At 48.1% G+C, this 19,728-nt stretch overlaps 1 protein-coding gene across 1 annotated transcript in view; it reads right to left on the reverse strand.

Annotated features, from left to right (window-relative positions):
* Nucleotides 1-457: 457 nt before the first annotated feature.
* The window catches only part of DCTD (dCMP deaminase), a 231,273-nt gene continuing 212,002 nt past the window's right edge, over nt 458-19,728 (reverse strand). Inside the window, exon 6 of the mRNA XM_086962464.1 lies at nt 458-1,600. Within this exon, the coding sequence (XP_086818590.1) occupies nt 1,519-1,600 (82 nt within the window). The 3' untranslated portion in view covers nt 458-1,518. The remainder of the gene's footprint in view (nt 1,601-19,728) is intronic.

Consider the following 19,728-nt stretch of genomic DNA (forward strand, 5'->3'; position numbering starts at 1 on the left):
TTCCGCACTCTGTCCATCAACTTGTTGCATTTGCTATGTTCACCCTAAGGGGCCATGGCTATGCCCAGACGTGGATCCCTGGATTGCTGTGCTACTGGATTCAGAATAACATGATTGACAAGGGATGACAACCTGAAACCGGTTCCAGGGTGCTTGTTTCCGGTCCAGGGAGGACCTGGCCTGGCAGTTCGGGCTGGACTGTTCCCATGGGGATCAGGACAAGACTGATTTGCATATGGCTGGTTCCAAACTGGCATGGCATGGTGAGCACCAGCACAATGGCTTTAAACCAGATCTCTTGACTGGGGGTAAGTGAAATGTTTCTTGGCGCTGTCCATCATCTTGTGCTTGCGAATGGGCCAAAAGCAGCACTATTTTAATAGTGTCACATCCTAATTTCCTTTCGGGTACGTTTGAATTTTGCATGAGGCTAGAAAAACGAGAATACACACGTCTATTCGAATAACATTTTAATTACAAACATACAGGTCAACTAATCCCCCCAAAAAATCCGAAATGTAGTCTCACAGAACCATTGAATTTGAGCAGCTTACGACCTATGAAATGGTCTATTTTTATCTTTGGTAGTTAGACACGGTCATTTTTTTTTACAGATGTAATTAAATCAAATAGGGCTTCTCAAGATATACACTTTATTACGTATTGTCAAATGTTCTTGAGATCTAACCCAAGTTATTCTGCACTATAAACGTGAGAAACTGCGGGATAAAAAAGTACATTTATAACAAGCCAGTTATATCCAAAATATGTCATGTATAATCAGTCAATATACGAATTTAGTTACTAAACACAAACATTCATTTAGGGGAATCTAATTCTCCATATTCAGTGTCAATTAGCTAAATCGGTGCAGTGTGACAAGATGGGCAAAAAACTTAACTTAAAAAAAAATTAAGGCAACAAATGAAATGTAGGTCTTAAACACCATATGGCATCTATACTTTGCGACAGTGTTTAGCAAAAAAAAAAAAAAAAAAAAAGGATACGAATAGCATATTGTATTCCGTCCCTAAAACCATATAGAAAAAATTGTTATACGCACATTTTCAGACATGTAACACTGAGTTGTATGTGCACGTTTTCACCCAAAGTCTCGGAAACGACCGCTGCAGTCATTAATAAACACCGCTAAATTATTCTCTTCATGAGTAAGTAGAAAACAGCCTAGGACAACCCATGAATAGATAGAAAACAGCCGTCTAAGGCACCAATTCAGTTTTAGACTGCACAGAGATCAGGCCTGTAAAGTAAATACACATCTAGCATGCAGCATGTAACAGATTTCATGTAAAAAAAAATGGCCTCTCGGAAGACCCATAAATCAATAGCTTAAAAATGTCGATTCCTTATGAAGAAATTGCAGGCCTTGAATTCTTCAGATGTTTCCTTGATCTATGGCATCTATTGGAAAGTTATGCATTACTTGAAGATGAAAGGCATTAGCAGCTCCGCAGAAAAGGATCCTCACAATCTTCTTGAAATTTAATGAGATGCAACTCAGAGAGGCACTTGGCCACTTCTACCGCCGTTAATTGAATCAAAGTCGATGACTATCCTGTTACGTTTTGGAATGAATTTCCTAAAAATAATAAGAAAATATCATTATTACCGGGAAAGTGTTGAAACATGTTGCCTGCTTTGGCTTTAAAGTGAACAAAAATGTATCCCGGGGCGCCTGTTGGAATTTATTTTCTTTTCGAGCCAATTAAGCGGGCTCACACTGAGAGAAACAAGGGCAAGGAAGGCTTAAAACAAAGCAGCACGGGCTGTGTGGGCTACGTGTGTGCCGCACAGCAATCACAGCCCATGCATTATTAGGGAGTCCACGATCTCATCTTAGTTGCCTCATCTAGGGGAACAAAGCTGTTTGTGTCTCTTCATTTCGTTTTATATCCTTTCTTTCTGTCAAGTTTTAATAAAACGCAGTTTCCAAGATAGATGTGGTAATTGCTTGTGTGAAAGAGGGGGGCTCTACAGAGAGTGATACAAATGCTATAAAATAGAATGTAAAAATAAACAATATATACAGATCAATTATTTTACACCATCCGATTGATTCACCACAACACACAATCGCAGTTGCTAATAGAGAATTCCTACTTTTGAAATAATAGAAATCCAGCAGCGTTACAGATTTGTTACCGATACTACCCAGCAAATAGTCAGCCTTCACGCATGAATTCATGTATACTATTTTTTTTAAAGTATAATGTGTTTTTCATTCCCATTAGAAAATGGTTTATTAGTTGGGGGTGACTGGTGTCCACCGCAAGTAATAAAGTTTTGGCTCAGGTAGGGCCTGGAAGAAGGGAAGTTAATAAAATAATTCCAAGTCCCAATCTGAAAAGAGAATTAGTAGTTTTACAGAGGAAAAACTCTTCTCCATGCGTAGAACACCTGAAATTCACTCCAACGCTGTGGCACTGCCAGAAGGATTCTTTTTGCGGTCGGCCCCCTGAAGAGTTCAAGTAAAAGTTTTTAAAAAGCGCCAAAACTTCTTTTGGTGTCCAAACAACACCACAAAAGTAGAGGCGCCCAGGACCTTAAGGGGGAGCACTTAGACATTTTTCAGAGCATCTGACAAAGGGTAACAGCAAAGTACAGTACAGGTCTAGGTTGCAATTGGTCAGCTGGGAAAAGTCACAGGCATGTCCTTTTCAGCTTTTGTATGCTCTCAGTCACCCAGGATGTCAGCCTTATGATCCTTGGAGATCTTTCAGTCCTTGGATTGCAAGTGGAAGGGGCTCCATCATCCTCAGGTCCTTCTCACCAGTTACAGATGCCAAGTTAATCTGTACTTCGGTTTTCTATAAAGAAAAGCTAGACCTACCACAGTGAAAATAGCTTACAGGGTCATGTCCCACTTTTAAATACCATGCAACCTACCTTGCGGGCTACAAGGCTTGGATAGGGCTGACTTGCTGAAATTTAAAAGAGAGGTTTTTACCTTTTAAAAATGGTTATATTAGTATGTCGCACTGCAGGTTTTACATTGCAGTAGTCAGGCTACAGTTTTCCTGTGCCACATTGTGGATGGCACAATAAGCGCTGCAGTCTAAAGGTGTCATTTAAATTGGTCTTATCAGAGAGCTAAATATGCCCATCAGAGATTAGCCAATACCTACAAGTTTTAGGAATCTGAGCACATACACTGGGCTCTGGACAGTGTACACAGTCTAAACTCCAGCAATATATTTCAGCTAGAAATGGGGGTGAGCATGCAAAAAGGGGCTTTTTCTTTCACACAGCTAAATATCACAACACCTATTTTTCTTCAACACTAACCCATTTTTAATATTTAGGTGCCCATGAAATCAATTTATATTCTCAAGCACTAGCCCTTAGATCAGGCAATAGTTCTACCTTCTCTCCAACAGTACAGCTATCTTTCAGTTTGTAACTTTTTTAGGTCTCGGGCCTGCCGTACACTGCGCATGCAGTGTCGCGCAGCGAGAGTCCTTTTCCCGGGGGTTTAGAAAATGGACCTAGAAATTCCACGCAGCTCGTGCGTGTTATTTCGTAGGTCCATTTTCATTGGCCTTAGCGTGCGCGGTCGCGTAGCGCCGCCCATGGCCTATTGGTGTCTGTTACGCGCACCAGAAGGCCATATATCTTCAATTATCGCGGCCGTCAGGGCCGCGGTAATTGAAGACATATGCTAGCAGTGGCGCGCGCGCGACTCGCGGGCTTTTTTCTTTTTTTTTTTGCAATTGGATCTCTTTCGCGATCCGTTTAAGTGCTGCTTGTTTCTAAGGTGTACATATTAGTTTGTTGGTAACTTTAAAATAGTTATTTTTATTTTTACTAGAATGTCCTTTTGCTTTTGTGTAATCTCGTTGTTCCATTTGAACAGATTGGACTACTCTTTTCATTTTGCCCTTCGTCATTAATTTTTAGTGTTCAATTTCTCCATGTTTTGTTCCTTCGCTCTTATTTTTTCCGCGATAGTTTCGGGTTTCCAGCAGGCGCACTGTACTTGCCTTGACCTGTGCCTTGCCGTGATGGGAGTCCAGAGGCCCCCAGTGAGGGCGGAAGAGCAGCTGGTACGAGTCAAACCCTACAGCTCCCTGCCTGCAGGTCTGTAAGTGGATAAACCCGGGCTTGGCTCCTCCACCAGCCACACACTGCGTGGACCTGCCCACCCCCCACGAACCCCACAGAGGAAGGACAACCTTTTATCGGAGGGCGGCGAGCGTCAGCTGGAGCAGGGGGTCAGCACTCCGGGCCCTATCACACTGCCACGGTGGCCTACCAGGGAAGGGCAAAGAAGGGAGGGGATAGACACGTGCAGGGAGGGGTATGCTGTACAGACCTCCCTCACACTGTCCTACTGGGGGTGCCCGGGCTGGGTGCCAGCAGCCCCCACTCTCATGCTTTGACGCCTCAACCTTTAGGAAGATCTTGTAGCGTGGTAACCCCACTACAGCAACCTCTGCCTCGGGTGGAAGTGTCCTGTGTCTTTCCTCGCCCCCTCCCCGCTCCCGTAATCGGTGTAAATTGTGATTCGACTTTAGAAACCCCGTGGAAGCCCACACGGACACCCACAGCACACCACACAAGAAGGCAGCCCCTTACAGAAGGTTTCCAGGACGTGAGCCACGTCACCTGCAATGACGTCACGCGGGGGTGATCGCTACGAGCCCTAAACACCAGGGGGCGAATGATTTCTTAAGTCAAGCGTGTCCCTCTCGGTCTTTCCGAATGTCGAAATTTTTCTTATATTTCTTCATTACGGTATCATATCTTGTACTTCCTTTCTTCATGCAAGAACGACAACACACAGAGAAAGAGGGTCTAAAGTTTTCACAACATATCATCAAATGTCCACCTTTGTGAAATTGCACGTTTGGTTGCATGACTAATCTGCATATAAATTCACAACACTGTAAACAATATTTAATATTCTTTTAGATCCCTCCCGCTCTCTCATTTTTTTTCATATGCTACTAATTCTGCCCCACACACCCGCGAGCTACAGAAGTGAAAATTAATGTGAACCAATAACACATTATTTCAATTAACTGTACACATAAATTTACATTTACACACGCATCACTTCAGTGAAAGTTCAAATTCCTATTTATTGTTAGGAAACCTTGCTTCCCACAGCAGAGTGAGAGTGACAGCATGAGTGACAGCAGAGTGAGAGTGACTGCATGAGTGACAGCATGAGTGACAGCATGAGTGAGAGTGACTGCAGAGTGAGAGTGACTGCAGAGAGAGTGACAGCATGAGTGACTGCAGAGTGAGAGTGACTGCAGAGTGAGAGTGACAGTAGAGTGAGAGTGACAGCATGAGTGACAGCAGAGTGAGTGACAGCAGAGTGAGAGTGACAGCAGAGTGGGAGTGACAGCAGAGTGGGAGTGACAGCAGAGTGGGAGTGACAGCAGAGTGAGAGTGACAGCAGAGTGAGAGTGACAGCAGAGTGAGTGACTGCAGAGTGAGAGTGACTGCAGAGTGAGAGCGACAGCATAGTGAGAGTGACTGCAGAGTGAGTGACTGCAGAGTGAGAGTGACTGCATAGTGAGAGTGACTGCATAGTGAGAGTGACTGCAGAGTGAGAGTGACAGCATGAGTGACAGCAGAGTGAGAGTGACTGCAGAGTGAGAGTGACTGCAGAGTGACAGCATAGTGAGAGTGACTGCAGAGTGAGTGACTGCAGAGTGAGAGTGACTGCAGTGAAGGACTGGGTTATTCTAAGACCCAGCGGTGCCAGGGATAACACCTAAAACCTTCGTGGGTTACCTGTTCAGGCGTACAAATAACAGAGACACGGGACACTTCCTTCGGCGTCAAAGATTCGAGGTTTATTTACTGCAGGGAACACAGAAGTCACGAGAAGTACACAGCATGTAAGTTCACGGAGTCTGATTCAAATTGTATCTGTGGATCGCTCTTCTTATACAGTTTTCGGTCATAGGATAACATTACAAACAAAAGGTTACAACCCACTTCCCACAATAAATATCATAGGGGGTCGCTTTCATGTATTCAGGGCCCGGAACGTGATCACAGTAACATTTGGCGGTTCCCAACTGTAAAAGTACATTTTCCCACCATTAATGCATTCCGTTCGACTGTAAACGAATCAAGGAAGAGACTAAACAGGTGCAGAGGAAGACGAGGACAGCGAACAGATCGAAGAGAGTGTAAAAGGGGAGGTATCAGGAAACACAATTTGCAGGAATCAAAGGACGTGCCTAATGAAATGCACAACTGAGATAATAGACCGGCACGGCAAGATGAGCCTCCAGCGGGGCCATCTGCCTTACAGTATCATCCCCCTCGTCATAAAGACACTCTCAAAGGAACACGTGTCTTCCGCAAGAGCTTGGGAATCCCAGGGTCGCGAAGCGGACAGCGTTTGTTCGCTGGCTACTTGAGGGCAAGAAACAAAATGGATGCCGTATCTAAGATGGAACCCGTGGGTTCAGATGGAAAAACCCACGAAACAGACGAACGGTTTAGGTTAGCATAGCGAAAACGCGTACACCCACCAAACTCGTCATTTGCGGTTCATAGATACCAGACTCGACCATATTCGTGCGAGTCGAGAACACCACTTACAATTGTCACGGAACCTCAGACGCTCCTTTTGCCCTCATGTAGGCAAGCACTAGTCGGAATCAGAATCGATTTCGATATTCATCAGACCATCCAGATGCTGCTGCAACATAATTCTATCCATCAGCGTTCCTTTGGTAACAGGCGGCCGCCTTATACACGTCGTAGCACAGAGGCCACATAAGGCAGGACCACACTGCACGCAAAGACAACACGTGAACAGGAATGCTACAACAACCCCAGTGATCATCAGAATCTTCCAACCCTAAGTCGACATTAGGCCCCAAAACCATCCGAGTAGCGTCCAATCCCCTACGTCCACGTGTATGGACTCAGAGATCTTATGCAACTTCGAGATGGCTTGATAGACAGTCGGAGCGTTGTCAGGAATGAAAATACAACAGCTCGAATGGATCACCTTACATACTCCACCTCTATCTGCTAAGACGACGTCTAAAACCATAGGATTTTGTAACGTCATAAGCCTATCAGCCTGAAGCTCTGCTGTGATATTGCCAAGGGCACTCGCAGTGATATTAGCAGTCGATTCCACCACTCGGGTCAACTGTCTCAGGTTCCTACTATTGACCATAGGTCCCCCAAACGGCAGGAAACCCTTAAAGAAGTCTCCTGCTTCTTGACCGGCAGTGTCTTCTTTGCTAATCACGCCTCCCACGACTCTGGTTTTGTGGTAATCTGAGGCAACCGTAAAGGTTGGTGGCAACAAATTTGCGATATAACAGGTGCCCGAGAAGTCAAGGGGCAACCATGTATATGCACGGTCGTAACAAACAAAGTACGTACCCTTAGCAGTCAGGAGAACAGGGGAAGAGAGCATTGGTAAAACATACGTTTCAGTGCAAGCACTCTCCCCAAGGTGAGCTCTCGGGCTTCGGCCACGACCTTTCAAACAGAAATTACCAAGGTGGGATACGATCAATATAGGAGATGAACTTTTGAGCTGTCTATCACCCACTAGCACGCTATACTCAGCCTCACTCAGATCCCTGTAGGCTCGCACCTCTTCATCTGGGATAAGCGATGGATCAGAGATATCCCTATCTAAATCAGCAATCGCTATTGCCAAAGACTTATGGTACGGACCGGGACCAAAGTGGGGAGAACGTGGCTCTCGATTGGGGTAAGAATCTAGTGCGCTGCGAAACAATGTTTGGAATGCTCGAGCTGAACCCTGGGAACTGTAACGAAGCACCAAGTACGGAATTCCCTTATCGGTGGTATGTGGCATTAACCCACACACCCAACAATTTGTAGTGTTCATTACCAACTGATGCTGATGAAGGAGCTGAACGAAGGAATTGTTCATGAATTCCGCACGTCTAACCTGCTCGTGTTGAGGTAGAATGTGAAAAGAATGAGGAGAAACAGTGGAGGTAGGTTTAGGTTCAGAAGAAGGGGTAGGTGAGGCATTAGGCAGCAACGACTGTATCATATAATACACCCCACCCACCAATAACGAAGAAACAGTTAGGAACAGAAAGAACACCTGAAACATGAAGCATTTTGTTCGTGAAAGTCTATGCAATTCGAATCTTTGAGATTGAGTCTTTTCCAATTCCGACAGCTTCGAGAAAGCCATCCTCTAAAACCGTCCGCAACGTTCTTGACGCACTTCGTTCTGTGTAGCAATAGTCAATCACTAGGAGTTCCTAGGACCCGGCGGTCTCCAACCTAGTGTCAGGACCTACTAACCAGAAGGAAGTACCCGCACGGCCCTACGGTCCACCCGGATGTAAGGTACTTTAATTAAACAGTATATACAAAATCTCCTAGCTGTGGAAACAAACACATGTGTGGAAAAGAAACTCAAAATGGAAACAAAAATCACGATTATTCAAAATGTTCAGGGTGATAATGGGGTAACGTGAATTTCAAAAGGGGAAACATTTTATTTGTCCTTGGTTTGGGAACGAAGGAAGTATCGAGTTTTCCCAGGACGTGTCTGATCCTCAAACAGTTGGTCAGATGATGAAACAGAATCCTGTCGACCAGACAATTGTTCAGATCTTGAGTCCTTTGATGACAAATGTTCAACAGTATCGTCCGGCTGCACTGAGGTATCTCCAACGGGCTGAGCGTCGCTGAATGGAACAAAGTTCGGCAAAACCTCACCCTCAGACGAGGCGATGCCTTTCCTCACCCACGAGTCCGCTGGCAAAGGGATGGGTACCTTCTTGGTGTGGGTGGCATGCACCCAGTGCTTGCGACCCTCCAAACGAACAGCAGTCCTCGTGGCAAGGAGCACCTGGTAGGGTCCGGTGAACCTTGGCTCCAAATTTCTTTTGCGGCCAAAATTCCTTGTGACCACCCAGTCTCCGGGCTGGAGCTGGTGGCCTGGACCCTCCGTCTGCGTCGGCAGTGCTTCAAAGACCTGTTGGTGAATTAACCTCAGTTTAGCAGTCAGATCATGAAGATAATCGATCAACATTGGGTACTCAAGATCAGCGAACACACTGGGTCTAGGGACCCCCCAAACATTTGCAGGACGGCCGAACTGTAACGCCCTGAACGTCTCAGGATCGTTTAACAGACACGATAATGAGGACGCAACCACTTGTGAAGGGTTAGTTATTTTAATGAAGGCAAAAATAATACAAAGAGTAAACAAAAGTTATAGTCACTGGAATCCTCCAGGCTAAGTACGTTACCAGCCCACAGCACGGATGGTCCTAACCGTCCTCTGCATATACGCCGATCCCGGCGTATGCCAACAGAGGGCAGAAATGAAATGGCCGACAATGCCAATCGGTAGGCTGTGAGGGGCACGAAGAGTGTTGGGGAGAATCGAGGAGTCAGGGAAACACCCAGCCGGGATCTCTACCTGAAGGGAGCAGCCGCTCAACCTCTTCCTCAGACTGCACCGGGACGCGGAGTCACCTCCTGGTGATGCGTCACCGATACCCCAATCAAAAGCAAGAAGACTGAACCGAGAGCAGCCGCTCGATCGATCCTGTGGACTTCCGAGTCTGTAACGCGGCAAACACCTCCTGGTGTGCGTTACAGCTGGCAGTCCCTGTATCTCTGGTCGGGCTGGGAGTTACGACTCCAACCAGAAAAAGCGCCACTGCGCTTTGACTCAGCCGAGTCAAAAAGCGAAGCTCAATGGTTGACCGGTAGAGCTTCCGGGTCCTTCACAGGTGACGATGGGGCAAGACACGGCCCAGGGAGTAACGACTCGACCTACCTCCGTTCTTGCCTTACTGGAGCACCACTCCGGAACACTGCTCTTCACGAAGCAGGTACGTCGGTGTAAACACAATATCCGACAGCATTGTACCTCCCGGTTCCTCCCTTTATAGGGCGTGTTTTCCTTGAGTTATGTAACAGCTCTCCTGTTTATATAAGGGCGTGTTTTCCTTGAGTTATGTAACAGCTCTCCTGTTTACATAAGGGCGTGTTTTCCTTGAGTTATGTAACAACTCTCCTGTTTACATAAGGGCGGGTTTTCCTTGAGTTATGTAACAGCTCTCCTGTTTACATAACCTCTCAACCGCTAAGCATCCTGGGAGATGTAGTCCGTTTTCGCTGGTTACCGTTTTCCTCCCCTCGCATGACAGGAATTCTTGACAGTACATCCTCCCTCTCAGCGGCTCCCCACGGGGCCAGCGCTGGCAGGAAAACGCAGATGGAACAAGGAGACCAAGCGCGGAGCATGAACCCCTTCAGCCGGTTCCCATGATTGCTCCTCCGGGCCATAGCCTTTCCACGCAACCAGGTACCACAGCTTCCCCCTGCGCCATTTGGACGCCCGTATGCCCGACACTTCATACTCCACCTCCGACTCCACGCATACCGGCCTACGTGTCCCAGACGGCTTGGATGGTGCTGGTTTGAGCAATGATACATGAAAGACAGGGTGTATCCGCAATGACTGGGGCAAGCACACCTTCACGTTCACGGGACCCATACACTTGGTAATTCGATAGGGGCCCATGTATTTGGGATGGAACACACTGTTCTTTCGAAACCTCATGTTTCTTGTGGATATCCAGACGTAGTCTCCAGTGTGGTACAGTGGCCCGGGCCTTCTCTTCCTGTCTGCCGCAGCCTTGTATCTTCTCTTGGCCTCTATTAGGACAGCCCTTGAGCGCATCAACGTGTCTTTTATGTGTGCCACCCTGTCCGCTGTGGCGGGAATCCTGTCCTCTCTGAACGGATGTAGAAATGGCAAGAACCTGGGATGTTGGCCATAGTTGCTATAGAACGGAGATGACTGTGTGGAGCTGTGAGTGGCGTTGTTGTAGGCTATCTCTGCAACCCATAGCAAGTCGACCCATTCTTCCCTGCCCTGGTCCACAAAACATCGCAGATACTGTTTGAGCGTTTGATTCAGGCGCTCGGTTTGGCCGTCCATTTGAGGGTGGTAGCTGGTGGACAGGGCGGTCTTAACATGCAGCGCAGTGCACCAAGTCTTCCAGAATTGCGCAGTAAACTGCGACCCCCGGTCCGACACGATCACCCCAGGTAATCCATGCAGTCGTACCACATTCTTTAGGAGTAGTGACGCCAATTCCCCGGCCGTAGGGACTCTCTTGCAGGGGATGAAGTGCCCCATTTTCGTCAAGTAATCCACCACCACCAGTATTGCCGTCATCCCCTGGTCTACCGGTAGGCCCACCACGAAGTCCAGTGATATGCTATCCCATGGTCTATCCGGGGTTGGAAGTGGATGTAAGAGCCCTTGGGTTCGGCCATGGTCGGCCTTCATGGTAGCACACGTAGGACACTCCTGTCCCCACCTCCTGACATCCACTCTCATGGTTGGCCACCAGAAATGCCGTCCCATGCTAGCCACCGTTTTTTCAAAGCCCAAATGACCTGCGCATGGAGAGTCATGGCACCAGATGAATGCTTGTTTCCTTAGCCTAGGCGTGGGTATCAATAGGCACCTGCCCTTCAGGGGTATCCCGTCCTTCAGCTGCCATTCTCTGTGACTGAGGAGCCACCTCCGCCATGCGAATGACCTGATCCCTCTCTTTATTCCCCTCAGGAAAGTATCCGGTTGGATAACCCCCAATACCATCCTCGGGGAAATGATGGAATGCTCGGTCGCAGGCAATGGTTCCTTAACTGCAGATTGACGGGACAGGGCGTCTGCCTTCCGGTTTTCCGTCCCCGGCCGATATGTGATGCGGAAGTTGAACCCCGCAAAGAAGATCATCCACCGCAGCTGCCTGGGAGAAAGGTGTCTTGTGGCCGTCATGAACTGTAGGTTCCGATGGTCCGTGTACACCGATACCACATGTCTTGCCCCCATCAACCAATGCCTCCATTCGGTGAAGGCGTCCTTGATTGCGAGAAGCTCCTTCTCCGCAATATGGTAGTTGCGTTCGGCGTCGTTGAGTTTGCGGGACATGTACGCAACGGGATGAAGGACCCCTGTGTCGTTGTTGCGTTGGGACAAGATAGCCCCCAGCGCCACATCCGATGCGTCCGCTTCCACCACGTAGGGGAGATCCGGATCGAGGTGAGCCAACACCGGCGCCTTACCAAAGGCGCTTTCAGGGCCTCAAAGGCTGTGTTCGTTTCAGGGGACCAGACAAACTCCTTGGACTTCCTTAGTAGCTGTGTGATTGGGGCCACCAATCCTGAAAATCCATCTATAAACCGCCTGTAAAAGTTGGCGAAGCCAATGAAACTTTGGACGTCCTTCACGCTTTGGGGCACCGGCCATTCTTTCACCGCCTTGATCTTTCGTTCTGCCATCTCCTGTCCCTCTGGACTCAGCATCACTCCGAGGAATTCCACGGATGTGACGTGGAAGTCACACTTGCTGAGTTTACAAAACAGCATGTTTTCCCTCAGCTTTTGGAGCACCGCTTTGACGTGGTGTTCGTGCTCCTCCACACTGGACGAATAGATGAGGATGTCGTCGATATATACGACCACGTAGATATCCAACTCCTCTCTGAATACCTCATTCAGAAAGTACTGAAAGGCTGCCGGGGCGTTGCACAGACCGAACGGCATGACGAGGTACTCAAAAAGGCCGAACCTGGTCTTAAAGGCGGTCTTCCACTCGTCTCCGTCCCTCATGCGTACCAGATGGTATGCCCCTTTCAAATCCAACTTGGTGTAGATACGAGCTTTCTTGACCTGTTCCAGAAGTACACTGATGAGAGGCAAGGGGTACCGATTTTTTATGGTTATCGCATTCAATGCCCTAAAGTCCACACAGGCTCTCAGCTCCCCATTAGCCTTCGGGATGAAGAAGAGTGGCGAGGCGGCCGGAGACTTGGACGGGCGGATGAATCCTAGCTTGAGGAGTTTATCCAGGTACCCCCGGAGATGCATGTTTTCAGGCTCCGTCAGGGCATACAGCCTGTCGCTGGGAACGCTGGCCCCTGGCACCAGGTCGATCTGGCAGTCAAACTGTCTATGTGGTGGTAGCACTTCCGCCTTCACCTCATCAAATACATCCTCAAAACTGTGATAAGCCTGGGGGAGAGCCACATCTTTTTCTGCCGCTGTTGCCACCGTCTGACTCCCGCTCTCATCTGCGTCAAGGGATTCCGTTTGTATTCCACAATGCAGGGTGCAATACAGTGACGTCATTTCGATGCGATGTGTCGGCCAATCCACAGAGGGGTTGTGTTTCTGTAGCCACGGCAATCCCAATATGACGCCATATTGGGGAGCTCGGATGATGTTAAAATCGATTTGTTCCAAATGGTTCCTCCCGTTTCTCATCGAAAGGACCCCCGTGTGCTGCCCGATGGGCCCCGTCACCAATCGCCTTCCGTCTACAGCATAGACGTCTTCGGGTACAGCTTTGGGAAGAAGCACTAGCCCTAGCCTGCATGCCTCGTTGTGGTCCATAAACATGCCAGTGGCCCCTGAATCCACCATGGCCACAACGGGTATCCACTGGTCATGCACTCCCACGTGCACCGTGAGAAACAGGTGTCGTTGTCCCTTAGTGACCGAGTTGGAAAGTGAAGGGATGGATGAGTGACTCCGAGATGCCCCTTCTTTGGTCTGGGAATCCTCTAGTTTTCCGCCGGTATGTCCACCACGGCTGTTACCGACCGGTTGGCCCGATAACGTGACGTCTTCGGTTTGGCAGGGCATTCACGTACGTAGTGGCCTTTTTTGCCACAATATAGGCACAATCCTTGTTTACGGCGTGACTCTTTCTCCGTGGCTGTGAGGCTCGCTCGTATTGCGCCGATGTCCAATACCTACAAGTTTTAGGAATCTGAGCACATACACTGGGCTCTGGACAGTGTACACAGTCTAAACTCCAGCAATATATTTCAGCTAGAAATGGGGGTGAGCATGCAAAAAGGGGCTTTTTCTTTCACACAGCTAAATATCACAACACCTATTTTTCTTCAACACTAACCCATTTTTAATATTTAGGTGCCCATGAAATCAATTTATATTCTCAAGCACTAGCCCTTAGATCAGTCAATAGTTCTACCTTCTCTCCAACAGTACAGCTATCTTTCAGTTTGTAACTTTTTTAGGTCTCGGGCCTGCCGTACACTGCGCATGCAGTGTCGCGCAGCGAGAGTCCTTTTCCCGGGGGTTTAGAAAATGGACCTAGAAATTCCACGCAGCTCGTGCGTGTTATTTCGTAGGTCCATTTTCATTGGCCTTAGCGTGCGCGGTCGCGTAGCGCCGCCCATGGCCTATTGGTGTCTGTTACGCGCACCAGAAGGCCATATATCTTCAATTATCGCGGCCGTCAGGGCCGCGGTAATTGAAGACATATGCTAGCAGTGGCGCGCGCGCGACTCGCGGGCTTTTTTCTTTTTTTTTTTGCAATTGGATCTCTTTCGCGATCCGTTTAAGTGCTGCTTGTTTCTAAGGTGTACATATTAGTTTGTTGGTAACTTTAAAATAGTTATTTTTATTTTTACTAGAATGTCCTTTTGCTTTTGTGTAATCTCGTTGTTCCATTTGAACAGATTGGACTACTCTTTTCATTTTGCCCTTCGTCATTAATTTTTAGTGTTCAATTTCTCCATGTTTTGTTCCTTCGCTCTTATTTTTTCCGCGATAGTTTCGGGTTTCCAGCAGGCGCACTGTACTTGCCTTGACCTGTGCCTTGCCGTGATGGGAGTCCAGAGGCCCCCAGTGAGGGCGGAAGAGCAGCTGGTACGAGTCAAACCCTACAGCTCCCTGCCTGCAGGTCTGTAAGTGGATAAACCCGGGCTTGGCTCCTCCACCAGCCACACACTGCGTGGACCTGCCCACCCCCCACGAACCCCACAGAGGAAGGACAACCTTTTATCGGAGGGCGGCGAGCGTCAGCTGGAGCAGGGGGTCAGCACTCCGGGCCCTATCACACTGCCACGGTGGCCTACCAGGGAAGGGCAAAGAAGGGAGGGGATAGACACGTGCAGGGAGGGGTATGCTGTACAGACCTCCCTCACACTGTCCTACTGGGGGTGCCCGGGCTGGGTGCCAGCAGCCCCCACTCTCATGCTTTGACGCCTCAACCTTTAGGAAGATCTTGTAGCGTGGTAACCCCACTACAGCAACCTCTGCCTCGGGTGGAAGTGTCCTGTGTCTTTCCTCGCCCCCTCCCCGCTCCCGTAATCGGTGTAAATTGTGATTCGACTTTAGAAACCCCGTGGAAGCCCACACGGACACCCACAGCACACCACACAAGAAGGCAGCCCCTTACAGAAGGTTTCCAGGACGTGAGCCACGTCACCTGCAATGACGTCACGCGGGGGTGATCGCTACGAGCCCTAAACACCAGGGGGCGAATGATTTCTTAAGTCAAGCGTGTCCCTCTCGGTCTTTCCGAATGTCGAAATTTTTCTTATATTTCTTCATTACGGTATCATATCTTGTACTTCCTTTCTTCATGCAAGAACGACAACACACAGAGAAAGAGGGTCTAAAGTTTTCACAACATATCATCAAATGTCCACCTTTGTGAAATTGCACGTTTGGTTGCATGACTAATCTGCATATAAATTCACAACACTGTAAACAATATTTAATATTCTTTTAGATCCCTCCCGCTCTCTCATTTTTTTTCATATGCTACTAATTCTGCCCCACACACCCGCGAGCTACAGAAGTGAAAATTAATGTGAACCAATAACACATTATTTCAATTAACTGTACACATAAATTTACATTTACACACGCATCACTTCAGTGAAAGTTCAAATTCCTATTTATTGTTAGGAAACCTTGCTTCCCACAGCAGAGTGAGAGTGACAGCATGAGTGACAGCAGAGTGAGAGTGACTGCATGAGTGACAGCATGAGTGAGAGTGACTGCAGAGTGAGAGTGACTGCAGAGAGAGTGACAGCATGAGTGACTGCAGAGTGAGAGTGACTGCAGAGTGAGAGTGACAGTAGAGTGAGAGTGACAGCATGAGTGACAGCAGAGTGAGTGACAGCAGAGTGAGAGTGACAGCAGAGTGGGAGTGACAGCAGAGTGGGAGTGACAGCAGAGTGGGAGTGACAGCAGAGTGAGAGTGACAGCAGAGTGAGAGTGACAGCAGAGTGAGTGACTGCAGAGTGAGAGTGACTGCAGAGTGAGAGCGACAGCATAGTGAGAGTGACTGCAGAGTGAGTGACTGCAGAGTGAGTGACTGCAGAGTGAGAGTGACTGCATAGTGAGAGTGACTGCATAGTGAGAGTGACTGCAGAGTGAGAGTGACAGCATGAGTGACAGCAGAGTGAGAGTGACTGCAGAGTGAGAGTGACTGCAGAGTGACAGCATAGTGAGAGTGACTGCAGAGTGAGTGACTGCAGAGTGAGAGTGACTGCAGTGAAGGACTGGGTTATTCTAAGACCCAGCGGTGCCAGGGATAACACCTAAAACCTTCGTGGGTTACCTGTTCAGGCGTACAAATAACAGAGACACGGGACACTTCCTTCGGCGTCAAAGATTCGAGGTTTATTTACTGCAGGGAACACAGAAGTCACGAGAAGTACACAGCATGTAAGTTCACGGAGTCTGATTCAAATTGTATCTGTGGATCGCTCTTCTTATACAGTTTTCGGTCATAGGATAACATTACAAACAAAAGGTTACAACCCACTTCCCACAATAAATATCATAGGGGGTCGCTTTCATGTATTCAGGGCCCGGAACGTGATCACAGTAACATTTGGCGGTTCCCAACTGTAAAAGTACATTTTCCCACCATTAATGCATTCCGTTCGACTGTAAACGAATCAAGGAAGAGACTAAACAGGTGCAGAGGAAGACGAGGACAGCGAACAGATCGAAGAGAGTGTAAAAGGGGAGGTATCAGGAAACACAATTTGCAGGAATCAAAGGACGTGCCTAATGAAATGCACAACTGAGATAATAGACCGGCACGGCAAGATGAGCCTCCAGCGGGGCCATCTGCCTTACAGTATCATCCCCCTCGTCATAAAGACACTCTCAAAGGAACACGTGTCTTCCGCAAGAGCTTGGGAATCCCAGGGTCGCGAAGCGGACAGCGTTTGTTCGCTGGCTACTTGAGGGCAAGAAACAAAATGGATGCCGTATCTAAGATGGAACCCGTGGGTTCAGATGGAAAAACCCACGAAACAGACGAACGGTTTAGGTTAGCATAGCGAAAACGCGTACACCCACCAAACTCGTCATTTGCGGTTCATAGATACCAGACTCGACCATATTCGTGCGAGTCGAGAACACCACTTACAATTGTCACGGAACCTCAGACGCTCCTTTTGCCCTCATGTAGGCAAGCACTAGTCGGAATCAGAATCGATTTCGATATTCATCAGACCATCCAGATGCTGCTGCAACATAATTCTATCCATCAGCGTTCCTTTGGTAACAGGCGGCCGCCTTATACACGTCGTAGCACAGAGGCCACATAAGGCAGGACCACACTGCACGCAAAGACAACACGTGAACAGGAATGCTACAACAACCCCAGTGATCATCAGAATCTTCCAACCCTAAGTCGACATTAGGCCCCAAAACCATCCGAGTAGCGTCCAATCCCCTACGTCCACGTGTATGGACTCAGAGATCTTATGCAACTTCGAGATGGCTTGATAGACAGTCGGAGCGTTGTCAGGAATGAAAATACAACAGCTCGAATGGATCACCTTACATACTCCACCTCTATCTGCTAAGACGACGTCTAAAACCATAGGATTTTGTAACGTCATAAGCCTATCAGCCTGAAGCTCTGCTGTGATATTGCCAAGGGCACTCGCAGTGATATTAGCAGTCGATTCCACCACTCGGGTCAACTGTCTCAGGTTCCTACTATTGACCATAGGTCCCCCAAACGGCAGGAAACCCTTAAAGAAGTCTCCTGCTTCTTGACCGGCAGTGTCTTCTTTGCTAATCACGCCTCCCACGACTCTGGTTTTGTGGTAATCTGAGGCAACCGTAAAGGTTGGTGGCAACAAATTTGCGATATAACAGGTGCCCGAGAAGTCAAGGGGCAACCATGTATATGCACGGTCGTAACAAACAAAGTACGTACCCTTAGCAGTCAGGAGAACAGGGGAAGAGAGCATTGGTAAAACATACGTTTCAGTGCAAGCACTCTCCCCAAGGTGAGCTCTCGGGCTTCGGCCACGACCTTTCAAACAGAAATTACCAAGGTGGGATACGATCAATATAGGAGATGAACTTTTGAGCTGTCTATCACCCACTAGCACGCTATACTCAGCCTCACTCAGATCCCTGTAGGCTCGCACCTCTTCATCTGGGATAAGCGATGGATCAGAGATATCCCTATCTAAATCAGCAATCGCTATTGCCAAAGACTTATGGTACGGACCGGGACCAAAGTGGGGAGAACGTGGCTCTCGATTGGGGTAAGAATCTAGTGCGCTGCGAAACAATGTTTGGAATGCTCGAGCTGAACCCTGGGAACTGTAACGAAGCACCAAGTACGGAATTCCCTTATCGGTGGTATGTGGCATTAACCCACACACCCAACAATTTGTAGTGTTCATTACCAACTGATGCTGATGAAGGAGCTGAACGAAGGAATTGTTCATGAATTCCGCACGTCTAACCTGCTCGTGTTGAGGTAGAATGTGAAAAGAATGAGGAGAAACAGTGGAGGTAGGTTTAGGTTCAGAAGAAGGGGTAGGTGAGGCATTAGGCAGCAACGACTGTATCATATAATACACCCCACCCACCAATAACGAAGAAACAGTTAGGAACAGAAAGAACACCTGAAACATGAAGCATTTTGTTCGTGAAAGTCTATGCAATTCGAATCTTTGAGATTGAGTCTTTTCCAATTCCGACAGCTTCGAGAAAGCCATCCTCTAAAACCGTCCGCAACGTTCTTGACGCACTTCGTTCTGTGTAGCAATAGTCAATCACTAGGAGTTCCTAGGACCCGGCGGTCTCCAACCTAGTGTCAGGACCTACTAACCAGAAGGAAGTACCCGCACGGCCCTACGGTCCACCCGGATGTAAGGTACTTTAATTAAACAGTATATACAAAATCTCCTAGCTGTGGAAACAAACACATGTGTGGAAAAGAAACTCAAAATGGAAACAAAAATCACGATTATTCAAAATGTTCAGGGTGATAATGGGGTAACGTGAATTTCAAAAGGGGAAAAATTTTATTTGTCCTTGGTTTGGGAACGAAGGAAGTATCGAGTTTTCCCAGGACGTGTCTGATCCTCAAACAGTTGGTCAGATGATGAAACAGAATCCTGTCGACCAGACAATTGTTCAGATCTTGAGTCCTTTGATGACAAATGTTCAACAGTATCGTCCGGCTGCACTGAGGTATCTCCAACGGGCTGAGCGTCGCTGAATGGAACAAAGTTCGGCAAAACCTCACCCTCAGACGAGGCGATGCCTTTCCTCACCCACGAGTCCGCTGGCAAAGGGATGGGTACCTTCTTGGTGTGGGTGGCATGCACCCAGTGCTTGCGACCCTCCAAACGAACAGCAGTCCTCGTGGCAAGGAGCACCTGGTAGGGTCCGGTGAACCTTGGCTCCAAATTTCTTTTGCGGCCAAAATTCCTTGTGACCACCCAGTCTCCGGGCTGGAGCTGGTGGCCTGGACCCTCCGTCTGCGTCGGCAGTGCTTCAAAGACCTGTTGGTGAATTAACCTCAGTTTAGCAGTCAGATCATGAAGATAATCGATCAACATTGGGTACTCAAGATCAGCGAACACACTGGGTCTAGGGACCCCCCAA

This window comes from Lissotriton vulgaris, chromosome 3_1 (genome assembly GCF_964263255.1).
Source record: "Lissotriton vulgaris chromosome 3_1, aLisVul1.2, whole genome shotgun sequence".
In the NCBI taxonomy this organism is placed as follows: Eukaryota; Metazoa; Chordata; class Amphibia; order Caudata; family Salamandridae; genus Lissotriton; species Lissotriton vulgaris.